The sequence below is a fragment of the Sphaerodactylus townsendi genome, linkage group LG08 (assembly GCF_021028975.2).
Source record: "Sphaerodactylus townsendi isolate TG3544 linkage group LG08, MPM_Stown_v2.3, whole genome shotgun sequence".
Classification (NCBI taxonomy): domain Eukaryota; kingdom Metazoa; phylum Chordata; class Lepidosauria; order Squamata; family Sphaerodactylidae; genus Sphaerodactylus; species Sphaerodactylus townsendi.
The window spans coordinates 50,415,395-50,431,704 of NC_059432.1; the positions used below are offsets into that span (position 1 = coordinate 50,415,395).

A 16,310-nucleotide genomic window follows, 5' to 3' on the forward strand; every position below is an offset into this window, starting at 1 on the left:
ACAAATTGTTGAAAATTCTCTTGTCATTCTGTCACTATGAAAGACTAAATAATAGTCAACATAACCCACACATTCACGCACACCCCTTTGGGTAAAGAATTCCTCCCTGTCATAATCCTGGAACACATGGTCATCTGCTGAAGTGAAAGAGTGAGAGATTCAAAGCAGACAAAGTAAAGTGTTTCTCAAATTGTGGAACTCCTTGCACCAGTGATGACTGCAAACCTGGAAGGCTTTAAGAATGTTCCTGGAAGATAGGGCTACCCATGGAGGTTTGGGCTATCCATGGCTACTTCTCAAAATGGAGACTAGTCATGATGCATACCTATTGTGCCCAGTATCAGAGGAGCATGCCTGTTATATTAGGCACTGTGGAATACTGGCAGGATAATGCTGCCGCAGTCGTCTTTTTGGTGGGCATAGAGGCACCTGGTTGGCCCCTGTGTGAACAGACTGCTGGACTTGGTGGATCGTGGTCTGATCCAGCATGACTTTTATTATGTTCTTAAGTTCTCTTTTGCATTTTAAATTATGATATTTAACGCCTTGTGTTCTTTTTCATTTAAAAAAAATTCCAAGGGCTGGTGTGAGGGACACCTGAGACCTATTAAATCAACTTCTGCTATTTATGACCTTGATACTGTACAGTTTTCCATTATGTAGTTATCCTGTTACTTTAAGATACAGGGAGGCTAGATAGAGCAAAAATACTACTTAGATATAAAAAAATACAAGGATGGAGGTGTATTGAAACAATTTTGTGACTTTTACATAACTGGGTACATAGGACAGGTACAAAACTTCCAAAGATGAAGCATCTGTTGGGGTTTCCTCATGCACACAGAATCTTCTGAATTTCCTGCTGGGTACCCAGAAAGCTGTTCTGAATAGCTGGTGGGACCCTTCCCAGATTCTTGCAGTACTTGGAGTCGTTGTCAGCTGTGATACTCCTTGGATGTACCTATGAAATTCCTTTGAAGTATGGCTGAAGTACACTCACTCTTCCCATAATGTACCAAAAAGAGAAAGTTGTCTGTCTGTCTGTCTGTCTGTCTGTCTGTCTGTCTATATTTTGATTTGTATCTCACCCTTCCCCCACTACACTGGGGCTCAAGGCGGGTAACACAAGTCAAATATACATTTAATATTAGACAGTGCTTCTGTGTTGAAACCAAACTTTTTTTCATATACAACTTTGTTGTGCTCTTTCAGAGACTGGCGTCGTGGGGAAACACGTGATGAAGAAAAACCTTTCAGAAAAGATGAAGCAGTTCAACAGAATGCTCCAGAAGACAGAGCATCATCCCCCCATGAAGCATCAGAGGAAAAAGTCTTGAAGCGTGATCTTGATGAAGAAAGAGATAGTAAAAGAGCCCAGGATGATGACAGACCTAGTTGGCGCTCCATGGATGACCGGGGACCGAGGAGGGGACTGGACGATGACAGAGGCCCAAGGCGAGGGCTGGATGATGACAGAGGGCCGAGGCGAGGACTGGACGATGACAGAGGCCCGAGGCGGGGGCTGGACGATGACAGAGGCCCAAGGCGGGGGCTGGACGATGACAGAGGCCCGAGGCGGGGACTGGATGATGACAGAGGCCCGAGGCGGGGGCTGGACGATGACAGAGGCCCGAGGCGGGGACTGGACGACGACAGAGGCCCGAGGCGGGGACTGGACGACGACAGAGGCCCGAGGTGGGGACTGGATGATGACAGAGGCCCGAGGCGAGCACTGGATGAGGACAGAGGCCCGAGGCGGGGGCTGGACGACGACAGAGGCCCGAGGCGGGGACTGGACGATGACAGAGGCCTGAGGCGGGGGCTGGATGATGAACGGTCTAGTTGGCGCAACACAGATGATGACAGGGGCCAAAGGCGGGGGCTGGATGATGACAGAATTTCAAGACGTGATGAAGATAGGGGATCATGGCGTAATGCAGATGAGGATAGAATCTCAAGGCGTGATGATGATCGTGGACCCAGGCGTACTGGGGATGACGACAGAGGCCCTAGACGTGGAGACGATTCGAGACATGGGGATGATTCCAGACCTGGACCTTGGAGACCTTTTGGCAAACCAGGTAAACTGATGATCTTGAACACTCTTATTTTTGGTTTCCTCTCCAGTTAAATTACTGCGGACTCTGCTTAGTGCTATCTGCATTTACTCTTGAGCCACAGTAATATGAGCATTATTTAGTGAGAGGTGACTGAATTATTGAATTTTCTCTGGAATGTAATGAAAACTGTATAAGAAACTAAATATGTTTATTGAAAATGAGAACCAAAACAGATTCATGGAAAGTTTCTTTTCCATTTGTTCCTTTCATTACTGGTGCTGTAACGTAACATATCCAAATGGTTCTCTTTTTTGGCATTGTTTCCTCAGGCACATTTGTGCGTCTGTGTGTGTCTGTGTGTGCGTGCTAAGTGCTGTCAAGTCACTTCCGACTCCATTTCAACTCTGAATTAATGACCTCCAAAGCATCCTATTGCTGACAGCTTTGGTCTTACAAACTGAAGACCATGATTTCCTTTATAGAGTCTGCTTCCTTCAACTTTTCCTAGCTTTATTGTCTTTTCCAGTGACTCTTGTTGTCTCATAATGTGACCAAAGTATGATAGCCTCAATTTAGTCACTTTAGCTTCTAGGAAAATTTCATGCTTGATTTGATTTACAACCCACTGTTTATTTTTTCTTTGACTGTTCATGGTGTCAAACTCTTTTCCAACACTACGTTTCAAAGGAATAGTTTTAGACATAATTTTAAAACTTGATTTATTTTTAATTTGAAACAATTTTGTATCCCAAGTTTCCTTCATAGACTAAAGGCAGCCAGTACCGTATAACAACAAAAGCAATTAAAAAATATAACCAGCCAGTTTCAGTACAGAAAGCCTACATATATACATTAAAATCCACATGTATCTCATCAGAGAAATGCCCATTGAAATAATAGTGCTGTTTGCACCTCTAAAAACCTTCAGTGAGTTTCAATATGTAAGGATTGAGAAGATTGGTTGGGGATCAGGTGTTGGCCAGGCAGACCACTCTCATTGAATGCACAATCATTCTGATATTTGAGCTTCTGAGTTGTGATTCATCATGTAATCTACTCTGGTTCCTAAAATGTTGAGTTTTCAAGTGTTAAGTACAGGTTAAAAAAATCTGTACCTGTTTCACTAAATACTATATATCAACATGAAACAAGTTGTTGTGCCGTTCACACCACGCTTCCTGGTAGCATTTGCTTTTATAATAGGAAAATTCTGGTAACCAAAATTAGAAATTATTTCATGTTCCTCATCCAGAAATGACGTCATAGCTGCCTATAGTGGACAAACATAATGTTCAAATTGTGTAGTTGTGGCTCAAGGCAACATAGACTCAATTCAGTCTGTTATTTGTCTGTAGACCAGTGTTTGATAATTTGTTGCTTGCTATAAATACTTGCTATAAATACGTGGCTATCTTCACGCTAGCTGCCTGTCCACCTTATGTACATTCATATTCTGCTGAAATTAGTCCATAAAAATTTGTAATGTGTTGTTGTTAGGTGGATGGAGAGAAAGAGAAAAAGCTCGTGAAGACAGCTGGGGGCCGCCACGAGACTCCAGGCCTTCAGAAGATCGGGAATGGGATAAAGATAAAGATTGTGACGAGAATGAAAAGGACCGAGAGATTGACAAAGATCGTGACTTGGATCGAGAAGATCGTTTTAGGCGTCCTAGGTTTTTAATATTTTTTTTGCTTTTAATGGAGTTCATAGATTATTTTCCTTCTGTGAACCCAGTTTTTTTATATATTATGAGGAGTCAATAACTCCACCAGAGAAATATAGAGATAGTGGCACCATATGAAGGCATATAGCTGTGTGAGCCAAGTTCTCAGTAGTAACCAGCAGCAGTATTTACTTTCATAGATTTTATTTTAAAAAGGTCATAATTCTAAACTGTCAAAATTAGCATTTGTTGCTTTGGAGATACAAGCCACGTAATTGTTTGCAATTTACTTTCAGCACAAATTTAAAAGAGTGCATTAGAATATCAATTTTTGAAATCCAGTTTGGTTTTGTTCTGTTACAGTGCATTTACCACTAAACTGTGAGTTTGTGTGAAGAATGATCAGTCTCTCTAATGATCATTGAGTAACAGTGTCAGTCTTCTGACTGAGCAGTTAGAAGTGTATTTATTCCAGGTCTCGATAATAATCTTGTATCCCAAACAATGATCACGCAATTCTGACTTTAAGAACTTTATTGAACATCACTAAAGTTATCCTTGAACAGATTCAATAAACAAGAATTGCAATTTTTTAGAAAACGTTAAAATATGTAAATAAAAAACATACCTGTCATCCCAATTTAAGATTGAAATGCAAATTCTACAATTGTATCGTCAAATGCTTTCATGGCCAGAATCAACTGGCTGTTGTGGATTTTCTAGGCTGTGTGGCCATGGCCTGATAGTTTTTGCTGCTAATGTTTTGCCTTCATCTAACAAAACTTTGGAAGCATAAACTGCCAGATCATGGCCACACAGACCTGAAAACCCACAACAGCCAAATTCTACAATCCTTACTAAGCCTTACCAAGTGTCACTACAACCCAGATTTGAGAGATTCAAGGGGTTTATGGTGTTCCTGTGTTATATACCATGTTTTCCCCAAAATAAGTCCTAGCACAATTTTTTGGTATTTTTGGAGGAGGGTTGAAATATAAGCCCTACTCCAAAAATAAGCCCTACTCCCAGATTCTCTAGCACAGCCCCTGCCACACCCCTGGAATGCACCTCCCCCCACACTCCCAGAATGTGCCCACCATGGCCCCAAAAAGCCCCCACCCCCAGAGCGTGCCCCCCATGCTCAGGAACACGGCCGCCACGCCCCCCCAGAACGCCCAGGAACACCCTTGCCTCCTGGGATGCAAAAAAAAAGGACTTGCCCCAAAAATAAGCTCTTACGCAGCTTTTGCTGCAAAAATTAATATAAGACCCTGGCTTATTTTTGGGAAAACATCTAATTTGTTTTCTGCAAACTGCCAGTTTCCTGGAAAAATGAAGCAAATGCATGTTTGCAGGTTTACACGAAAAACTAAAAAGCAAACCCTTAAGCCCAATGTGTCAAAATATCCTAAAATGGTTTAAAATTTAAAATCTGCCACAGTTCCATTGGATCAGTTGCTTACATTGAAATAGGTTTTAAATTATATAACTAGTTTAATACAGCTGCTTTCTGTTCAGCAGAAACTGGAATTAAGCAATTTCCTCTACAATATTTTGACTAAAGGGATGATGCTGGCTGGAGGAAAGGTCCAGCTGAAGAAGCCTCCAGCTGGAGAGATTCAGGTCGTCGTGATGAACGGGATCGACCTGGTCGTGACTCTAGAGATGACTGGAGTGGCCGTGACCGAGATCGACGTGGAGAAGAAAGAGAAAAGAGAGGACCACCACCTCCCAGAATAGATCGGGAAGAAAGTAGGATTGATTTCTGTTTATATATTTCATATATGAGGGGTGTAATAAGGAAGGGCATTTCCATTATCCAGTTTGCATCATTGGATAAGTATGGATATTTTAAGCAGATTAATTTGAAAACAAATGCACATCCAGCCACACTGTAGACTTGCGTTAAACTGGAATGCTTTCCTGATAGATGGAGAAACACATTTAGTGTTGATTCTTTTGTCCCATAGAGAATTTATATGCTGTTTCACTTTTGATATCCTTTTAAAGTTGTGAGATATACAAAGCATATGCTCTTAATCTTTGAATCCAAGGGTGAGTCCTTAAACATTTTTGCTATTTTCCAACCTGTCATTTCAGTTCCTCCCCCCTCCCTTTTTAAAGAAGCATCATAGTTTTTAAAGAATGACATCATAGTTGTCATTCTTTAACTTTGTTTCAGGTTTCTCTCTTGATGTTCTTTCAGGGTGGAAGATTCTGTATTATGCATTGCAATTGGAGATGTAACATTTTTGGAAATTTTAAAAGCACAGAAATAGTGGGCAGGTCAGGAAAAAAGTTCGGAAATTTTGGGGGAAATTGAACTACATGCAATACCTACTTTCCTATCAAACCTAAATGACTTTTTACTCATTGAAATATCATTTATAACTTAGGATATACAATTGTTCGATTTCGCATATTTATGCAGTTTTAAAAGTATAAATGTCTTCATTTTCTATAAGAAAAGGAGTGTGTTTTCACTAGTGCTTTCCCAATATTTCTGATGGAAAACTGAAATTGGAGGGGAGGGGGTAAAAATCTGCAATTTTGTGGGATCCCCACACCTCTAATTGCAACAAATCATCAACTTCAGCGACAGCTGTCTGTTGTTGAGGACAGTGAACAAGGCAGGGTTGAATATTGTCTTGTGTTCTTAGTGAGCTCCTGGAGACGAGGCGATGACCGAAAGGAAGAGCGAGAAGAACGTGAAGTGGTTCGGCGACTGCCTGTTTCTGCTGCTCCTCCACCTTCTGTCTCAAAAGAGCAAGAAAAAGATGATGAGAAAGAGAAGGGAGCCTGGAGAACCGAAAAAGAGAAAGAATTCCTTCGTCGCACTAAAAATGAAACTGATGAAGATGGTTGGACCACCGTGCGACGTTAAGTTTAAAACCTGAACATGGTTTTTCATATGGTGTTTAGCATTGATTTGATAACAGAATATAACGTTGGTGCTTTAACACTTTGAATTGGTATTCTTTAACAAAATTTTCTAGGTAATATGGAAGCATGAAATTCTATTACTTGTACGTAGACTGATCATGCACAGAACTTGCAATTAAAAGTTGGAAATTAAATACTGGTAACCCAAAACTTCAAATGTTGTATATGTGACAGATCACTTGGTGGTAAGAAATAATAATAACTCTGTCAGTAACTTTGAGTGGCACATATATCTGTCAAAAGTAAACCTAATGTTTATTTTGAGTAACTCTGAACTTGGGTATAGTTTACAAAGCATACATTTATAATTCTATAAATCTATGCTTTGAAAAAACCATATGGTCTAAGGGGATATAAGAGCACCTTCATATTGGGGTATTTTTATGGAAAGAGGGTTTGTTTTTTTTTGCTGGTGATCATATACACATTTAGTATGTGTTAATCTGGATTGCATTCAGTAATTGTTATGGACTTCTAGCTTCACTGGGATTTTTTTTCTTTTGTAGATTTCACTTAAATGCTGATACTTATACCCTTTTACAGTCTTTATTCTGACAGTGAATGTCACTACAGTGTCAAAACAACAAAACATCAGGCTTTTAACATGAAAGTGTTTGAGTAAACCATACTGCTGAGGTTTCCCCACCCCCAGTTGCCAATAGACTATCTGCTTTTTCTGTTATAGATAATTCAAACCTTTTGAAGCATTTATATATAGTGTCATATTTCAGATATGTGGTCTGGAGGAACTGCTTGCTCTTCCCTTCCTTCCCAGTTTCTTGTCTTTGGGGGTAGGTGCTTTGCCTTTAAACAGGTGCTTTGTAGTAAGGGCTGGGTCGACTTCAGTGAGGGGTGGGTTGAAGTAGCACATGAATGGTTGTTTTTAATTGAAGCCAACACAGAACTTGCTGCTGTGTGTTAACTTCAATGATAAATAAACTTAACAAAATGATGTGCTTTTTGTTGTGGCCTCTTAATTAGAATTTCAGCTTTGTATGGTCATAGTCGTGAAAGCCAGTGTGGTTAGAATGTCGGACTGTGATCTGAAACAGTGAGGATTAAATTACCGTTCATCCATGGAAACTCACTGTGGGGACCTTGGTCCCATTACAATTCCTTGGCCTAACTTACCTTACAAGGTGGTTATTGTGAGGCTAAGATGGAGGGGAGAATTATATGATAAGCCAGTGTGAGTCCCTGATTAGGGAGAAAAGTACAGTAGTCCATGTGGAATTGTTGCTGTTCACCAGTGTGGAGCACTTAAAGCACACATCACCTTGGCCAGCAGAAACTATTAGAAATGCAACTCCTGTAGTACCCTTTTGGAGTAACTGAGTAGGTTTTTATGATTAACTCAAATCTCAGCTTTAAGGAATGTGGCCAATTCGGTTACAGAAATTTGGTTACAGAATTTCTGTCAAAAGAAAACATGGTATTTAAGTTAAGCTAAATGTCTGTAGGATGTTCAGGGACATGATGTAGCTAAGCTAGATATCAGCACAATGTCCCCTCCCTGCCTTACTCTTGTGTCCGTAAGTTCTGCTTGTTCTGAACTTCAACAGACTTCTTCACAGTTTTCTTTGAATGAATAAGTTCTTGTGTGTGGAATCAGATGCATATCTGTGAAATGTGCAGACATCAGTTCCCATCATTCCCATTCAACTAGTTGGATAATTTGGAGGAAAACTTCTTCACAGTAAAATGTTTCCTTGGGAAGTAGTCCTCCATCCTGAAATAGATTTAGTCGGGAAAATATTATCAGAGTCGTACAGCCTGCCAGATGGTTGACATGTCTGCAACTTCCTGTTTCAAAGCACTTCTCTGGGAAAAGGACTTGTTGCTAAGTAATAATTGCTTCTTCAGAACCTGGAGCTAAACTCCAGATCTACAGCTGTATCCAAAGAAATGCACAAATGTTATTGTATGTGTGTGCAGGAGCTGGTGTTTTTGGTGGGGGAGAAAGGGGGATTGTACTAGCACCTGACCACGCCATACTGGCAAGCTGCTTTTAAAACTGGTGTTTCAAAAACAGCATGAGGTCCTGCTCAGTTCTGAGGCTGATGTTTGGGTGGGTTTTAAAAAAAAATCCCAACAGGTAGGTAAAAGCCCCAGGTGTGCCTAAAGATAGCCCTAGCTATTTACCCTGTTCTGCAAGGGGATTATACAAAACTAAATTGTATGTTAACTGTTAGAATAAAACCATGAGTTAACATTGAAAAATCTATTTGAGCGGGCTTCTAGATGTGAACAATGTTCTAGATGTGAACAATGTTAAGTGTTTTCAAACTTTATTTTCAGTTTTCTTTGGATTTCATGGTCTATATTTGCACATAAAAATAGAAAGATTTCTGGATTCTATACATGAAGAGTAATTCAGAAGCATACAGCTTCACGAGCAGTCTCTTGCATTACACTTTTCCAGTGCCCAGTGTGTTTTACGGGAAATATAGTAGGATTTGTGGAGGGCTTCTGTGTCTTGACTTGTTTAGGTAAGTATTATGGAGATACTTTAATTAAACCTCAGAAGTTGTCAAAAGCCTTCATGGCCTAGGATCAGCTTAAAGGACTACTTTTTCCTATATGTCCCAGTGTGTTAATTGCTCTCTTCAGGCTGTTTTCTACTCTCTCTGTCAGTGTGGCCTGCCTGGCAAAACCTGTGATTTTTGTGTCATAGCCCCAACTGTATGAAAAGGGGCTTCCTGAGGTGGTGAAGAGGCAGTCAGCACTAGCTTATATTCTTCATGAGGTGCTACAAGACACTGCTCTGCTAGGGCTTTTAATGGGATGCAGGCTGCAGGTATTGTTTGGGGTTTTGTTCTAAATTTGAGTTTGTAAGTCACCTTGAGCCAGGGGGGAATACAACCATGATAATCAAACTGTAATTTAGGGGTCCAAATTTTGCTTCATCAAAATAGAGTGAATTCTGAAGCAAATTGATTAGTCTGTCATTAGCAGCTATAGGTTAGCTAGCATTTGTCTCTCATGCTTCCCATGACAGCGAATAAGACAGTTAACCAAGACAGTTATAAGTGGGCACACAACATGCCTGCACAAGCATTGCTGGGTAGTTCAGCATTGCCCAAATAAACAATTTTTGAAATGCTGTGTTAGTTAAAATGTACTGCAACTTAGTGTTTTTGAACACTTCAGTATTTAGATGTAATAGAATGTTTCTTTCCACTGCTATGCTTACTTACCAAGGATCCAAGCCTTTGCGGGGGGAAGGACCAGATTCCTTACACTGTGTGAAATGCCTTATATTATAAAAACACCAGATTGTTTTTTTATGAGGACATGGTGAACTAGGCCACTCCTGGAATAAGCTAATCAGGTAGAATTCTGTAACATTAGTTTCATAATACTGCATACTGAAAAAATCTGCTATTTAGGCACTTGTGTGATGAACTGAGCTGACTTCAAATCCACAAGCAGGTGCTTGATGATTCAGTTTTATTGGCTGAATAGATCAGGCATCTGGAGAAGCTTTCTGATCATTGTCTAAGGCCCAAATGAGATATCTTGGCAGCCATTGCCTCTCTTTAAACACCTAACTTTGTCCTGTAGATGTAAATGGTTTAATAGAAAAATGAACTCTTTGCAGAACCTCTTTCCCTTCCAACTTTCTGTCCTCAAAATCTTGATACTAGAACTTATTTGGAAAGTTGCCACAGAACATAAGCAATAAATGTGTTACGGCACATTCCTGTTTAAACTGGCAGAACTGCAACAGCTATGTGTACAAGTAGTACTATTTACCCTTGATGTTAAGAAAGTAATAGGAAACAACAGTCAGCTGCAGAGAACTAAGGATGCAAAATGATATTTTTCGTATTCTCAAGGTTACAGTGAAAGCTTATTCTTGTGCACCAGTTACAAACTGCTATCAGTCTTCAGGCATGGAGTCAAGTTAGATATGAGAGGAAAGCAGTATGTGTAACATGTGTCTACCCTATTTGGGTAGTAAGCTCAGAAGGGTGCTGAGCAGGGTTATCTTTACTGTAAGGAGTGCATTGGAAAAGAATGGAACTATCTCCCTCCTCTTATTTCCCAGGCTAGAGAAAAGGATGCGTAAAATATAGCCTACAGTAAAGATCTTCCTCATATACCATAAAACCAATTCCCTCACACACCCCTCCCATTTCATAAGTTTATAGGCTTCTGCCAGAAACAAAGCTGTTCCTCCAGGTTTACAGTTGAAGACAACAACCACATTCATCTATTGGCCTCTCCTGTTCCCTCTTTTTTTCCTTCTTTAATACTGCTGTCAATGATGATTTTTAAGGGGTACAGTTTTAATTTTAACATAATACCCGTTAGTGGAGATTATGATGCCGAGAAACAGTTGTGGGATAAGTATACAGGAAAATAAAAATAAATAAATAAAAATTGTTGCTGACTGATGTTGCATGCCATCCTGAGCCCATATGGGGAAGAGCAGCCTATAAAACAAATCAATTAAATAGACACCTAAACATGGCTGGCCCTGGCAATTTTCCTGAACACTTCATAGTCTTTTTCAGTGCACCTTGTTTACTTATTAGCAGGGTGGTAGAATACAGAATCTGCACTCTCCAAATATTCCAGTTATTAGCTTGTTTCTGAAAGAAATGTAAGCGGCTATAGCTGTTGAATGTCACTGGAAGCCACACACCTGTAGCCCATAGCCCCTTTTTGTGCTATTATTTACAGACTAGATACTGCTCACCTGCTCAGGAAGCCTTCTCAATGTTTTCTGGGCAGATAAGCCCTCTGAAATCTATCCCCTAGAAATTTGCACACAACTGGTAAAGAGAATGCACATATCAGATTGCTCTCTTCATAACAAGCTTGTAGCCCCATAATTGAAAAGGACAGTGACAGTTTTCATTAAACTAAAAGGTTCGCAAGTTCCACTAGCACTTGTTTTTTTAAAAAACCTCTCCTAGTTGTTTACAGCAAAGCCATTCCATTTTTTTACAGCATCTGCCCTCAGACTAAATTGCATTGCTAAACAAGTTTCCTTAATGGATTCAATTTGATTCTGCCTGATCTATGCTCGTGTATTTGTAACTAAACCTCACTGACACCCAGATCTGGATAGCCTAGGCTAGCCTGATTTTATTAGATATTGTGAGCTAAGGTGGGTCAGCCTGGTTAGTATTTGGAAGGGTGACCATAAAAACACGCAGGGCCGTAAACAACTTTTGCCAGTGGCAACACGCAACACTTTCCACCACCAAACCTCATTGACATGGAAATTTGATTTCAAGTGACTACCAAACACAGCTAAACAGCTTCCCTGTTCCCCATTCACTACCTTGAAAATACTAAATTTCATCCTAGACATGTTACTTCTATGCAACAACACAGATATTCATATTCTTGAGAGACATGCTGATGAATTTAACATAGCATCTATTTTAAAGGATGACTTAATCTTTCTGAATTGTGGAGAAAACATTCATTGGCTAAGGTAGCTGGGGATTGGGGGAGGATTGCTGTGTGCCCCACTGAGGGCATAGGCCAGTGGTGGTGAACCTATGGCACTCCAGATGTTCATGGACTACAATTCCCATCAGCCCCTGCTAGCATGGCCAATTGGCCATGCTGGCAGGGGCTGATGGGGATTGTAGTCACGAACATCTGGAGTGCCATAGGTTCGCCACCACTGGCATAGGCTGTAGAACTGAAACATGAACACCCCTCAATACACTGCAAATAAAGTCATTAAAGCACCTTGAACTTCTGACCTCCACTCAAAAGAATGTGGTTAATTGCTGGTATTGTCTTGAGGCAACATGAACAGGCCACATCCCTGTCTGATACAAGTGTACACTCCTGGCTACTACTACTACTACACCATACACATAATCAGTATAGAGGCACATATCGGTATACAGGTAGCAACCACCAGTCCAAATTATAAAAGGATTTTTTAAAATGGCTGAAGTGACCTTTCTGGTATCCACACGGTTCCTCCATCAGGCTGGCTCTTATCTACCCAGCTGCATAAATAACTCAACCCCACTCAATTCTGTACCCCTTCCCCTGGTTTTTCCACAGCAGTTAGGCAAAGGCTAGTAAGCCATGCAGCCTGCCCTGTGCTCTCACTTGGCCCATCATCACTCACCTCCATATCAGTTAGCTGGAGTATTCTATGCAACAATGATTACTTAAACACGCGCGAAGTGCATACAGTATACATGGCTGCCTTTACCCTGTTTTTCTTTTCTTTAAAAAAACCTGCATAGAAGAGCAGCAAATTCAGGTATTTCCTACAAAATCAGATTTTCTTTTACCACATTACCACAACAGAAGTGAAAGTGTGTTAGCTCAAACATCTCTACATTAAATTAGGATGATTAGTGGCTTTTACAGAAGAAACTTGAGTAGTTTTCTCTGAAGGAGCTGCTCTCCCTCCAGAGTTCTTGATGTTTTACCATTGTAAGGGAGCACAGGCAAAGATGAGGGAGGAAACAACAGACTAGTCTGGTCTCTGCAACATTTTTACTTCCACTGCGTATCTCAGTTTTGACAAAATATCCTCAGTTGGGCTACAGGGAGAGAATCAGCATTTAAAAAAAAGCAGTGGGAGTATTGGGAAAACTCGTTTTGGAATGGTGAACCAAAAGAGGAAGCATACACTCCAAATAAGACTTAAACATAGGAAAAAATTAAAAGTGAATATATCATGAGAAATCACCTTCCCCAACAAACTGTAACTTCCAGTTCCAACTCTTACAACCAATACTGCTTACAGACAAACAGCAAAGACATCATTAGAAACAAAACAACAGTTCAATACATTGCGTTTCCCCTCGGCATGCCTTCAGCCTTGTCTCTTTTTAAAAATTACCTAAAAATCTTCATTTTGGTCATGTGTATGTTAGCTGCCACCTCAAACAGCTCAATGGGTTCTTTTCAGGTTCTGTGGCATTCTTTTCTTCAAGTGGGTGGCTCAACTTCCAGCCCATGATTAATGTTCAAGGAAAGCCACATCCACAGAAAAGCACTCAATTCCATTTAAAAATTAGATATCATTTACAGTAAACAAATACAGGACTTCTAAAACTTGTATAATTCTTATAGAGTTAAATTCAGGGCCAGATTCTCTGGCGACTATGTATACAAACTAGAAACTATACTCGATTATTTGATACGTAAACCAAGAGCATTTTTCCTCTGTACATTCTACCGTCTCCAAGTTTAAATATATTAAGTGTTAAAGAGACATCATTCGATTAAAGATTCGCTTTTGGAAAAAATGAAGAAAAACTCCAAAGGAAAATGTCTGTTTCTTCCTGAAGAGGGCGCGCGCGCGCTCAAAACTCCCCCCCCTCCAATTGAATCCAAACCCTGCGGACTTCTAACAGCGCCCCCTAGCGGAGCTTCTTGCCCAGGATGTGCCTGGCGTTTTTGAGCGGCTGCTTGGGGGCGCTGCCGTGCATTTTGGACAAGGGGCAATACTTGATGGTGTGCGCGTTGTCCCCGCTCGCCCCGCACAGCGGGCATGTGTATCGCCGCAGCACCGGGCACAGGACCCTGCCGTCGGGACCCTTGAGGATGTGCGTGGTGTAGAGGGCCACGGCTTCCTTGTTATTCCTGCAGAAGACACAGACTTGCAATTCCGGCTTCAGCAGCCGAGAGCCGCTTTTCGGGGGAGCCTGCAGCCGGCTGTTGACTACCAAGCGGCCGCCCCAAGCGTGGGGCGAGCGGTCCCGCTCCAGGTGATCCGAGGCACAATTGAACACCACCGAGGCCGGGCTGGAGCGGCCAGAGAAAGGGCTGAAGTCGGCGAAGCGCTCCTCCAGCAGGCTTTCGCCGTGGCTCAGGTGGTGGTGGTGGTGGTGGTGGTTGCACAAATCGAAGTCGTGCAGGTCCAAGGAGTTTTCGAAATAAGGGGTTCCCACGTCCTCCTCCTCGTCCTCCTCCTCCTCGTCTTCTTCCTCGTCCTCCCCTTCCTCCGCTGCCTGAACCTGCTGCACGGTCGCCGCCACCACCACCGAGGAGGGCCCGGTCCTGAAGCCCTTCTCGTGGCTCACCGCCTTGGTGATGAGGGTGGCCAGCCCCAGGTAATCGTTCCACGAGTTAAACGCGTTGCCGGGGGCGCCGTGGCTCTTCGCCCCGTACCTGCTGGCGCCTTGCAAAAACTCCACGGACTGGTGATGGTGCTTCTCCAGCTGGCTGGGGTGGAAAGTCTCCATCAGGAACAGAAGCAAGGGAGGGTCGCTGCCCAGTGTTAATCGGCGCCTCGCTATTCCAGGCGACCAGCAGCGCTCCTCGACAGCAGCTGAAAACTCCGCCTCCCCCTTTGCCAGCCCTTTAGTGCTTGCAGCTGCTGAAATAGATACATTCGGGGGCGGGAGGGACGGAGGAGGCGCAGCCTCAGGGCCGCGCTCTAATTGGCCACCAGCCAAAGCTGTCCCACCGTCCGGGACGCTTCTTATTGGCTGATGAGGTTTTAGCATCCTTTCATCTCTTACAGCTGGGCACGAACGGTGTTGATTTCCACTGCTTTGATTTGAAGCAGGTAAGGGGCCCAAGAATGCTTGGATTAGAAAGGCAGGCCACCAAGATACAGTAGAGAGTGTCCACACAGGTCCACATTTATACATAGTGTTTTAATCTAAAACAGAAGATCACATATCAGGAGGTAAGTATCATGCACTACTATCGTGTTGAGTCATTATAGAAACAGAATAGAGAGGGTCGCAGTATTGGGATATCTGTACAGCAATTGGATTTTTCCCTGTTGTGTGTCTCTGTTCATCTTCATAGTGTAGAGATGCAGGGATGAAAAAAAAATCACTTGTTGATTTCTGCCTGTTACGTAATTGTTAAGAATCCGCCCACCTCCAGATGCTGGGCAGATGTCACAATAGCACATCAAGCAATTGTGACTGACATACTAGCCCCCCCCCCCTTCAATTTTCACCTCTTTTGTGTTTCTGTAACTCCCTGTGATGGTGTTCAGAAGGCTTTGATCATAGTCCTGATTTCTCCCTTGCAGGCAATACCTCCCTCTCCTACCATCACAGAGTCAGGTGTTCTTGGGATGTTGGCAGGCAGGGCAGTTGCCTGGTTTGCTTTTATCACTAGGCCCTTCCTGCCCTCATAGGCAACAACTGGGCTTTTGAGCAAACGGGCATCCCGTGAAAGGATTCACACTGACACACTGTTTGCCTGTGGCTCTCTAGCATTTCCTTGAGGTAAGTCACAAGAAAAACATGACATTATCTGAAGAGACGTGTTTTTACCACTTTCAGATTACATGAGGTAATGCCAATTCTTACGCATGGACTCGCCCTCTACTGATTATTCTGTGGTTCCATTTTATGTATGTACGGACAATCTTTCTTCCTCACCACCCACCTATATGATTAAGTATTAGCTTGGGATCTATAACCCTCTTTCTCTCACCAGCTTTATAGTTCCCTGCCTGTTATACCTGTCTTTCTTTTTTTCCTTTTCCTTAAACATCCTGCCTCTTTTCACACATGAAAAACAGTTTAATTTCTCCTCAGAGGAAATCACATGAATAGCACCGGATGCATCTTTATTCAAGAACGTGCCAGATTTCTGTTTTGTTTTTAAGTTCTGTAGGAAAACATCTTCCTCCTACTGTATTCCATGTGGAAGATTAAACAGGCAGTCCTAGTGACACC

General features: G+C 42.0%; 2 protein-coding genes across 2 annotated transcripts in view; one reads left to right on the top strand and one right to left on the bottom strand.

Moving 5' to 3' along the window:
- The window catches only part of EIF3A (eukaryotic translation initiation factor 3 subunit A), a 30,734-nt gene extending 23,116 nt beyond the window's left edge, over positions 1-7,618 (top strand). Inside the window, exons 19-22 of the mRNA XM_048506198.1 lie at positions 1,213-2,081; positions 3,558-3,732; positions 5,288-5,475; positions 6,384-7,618. Coding sequence (XP_048362155.1) covers positions 1,213-2,081; positions 3,558-3,732; positions 5,288-5,475; positions 6,384-6,607 — 1,456 coding nt within the window. The 3' untranslated portion in view covers positions 6,608-7,618. The remainder of the gene's footprint in view (positions 1-1,212; positions 2,082-3,557; positions 3,733-5,287; positions 5,476-6,383) is intronic.
- A 5,517-nt stretch (positions 7,619-13,135) lies between these two features.
- NANOS1 (nanos C2HC-type zinc finger 1) lies at positions 13,136-14,983 on the bottom strand. The gene has a single exon (XM_048506199.1). It carries the CDS (start codon positions 14,847-14,849, stop codon positions 14,025-14,027), a length of 825 nt encoding a protein of 274 aa, XP_048362156.1. The 5' UTR covers positions 14,850-14,983; the 3' UTR covers positions 13,136-14,024.
- Positions 14,984-16,310: the final 1,327 nt, after the last annotated feature.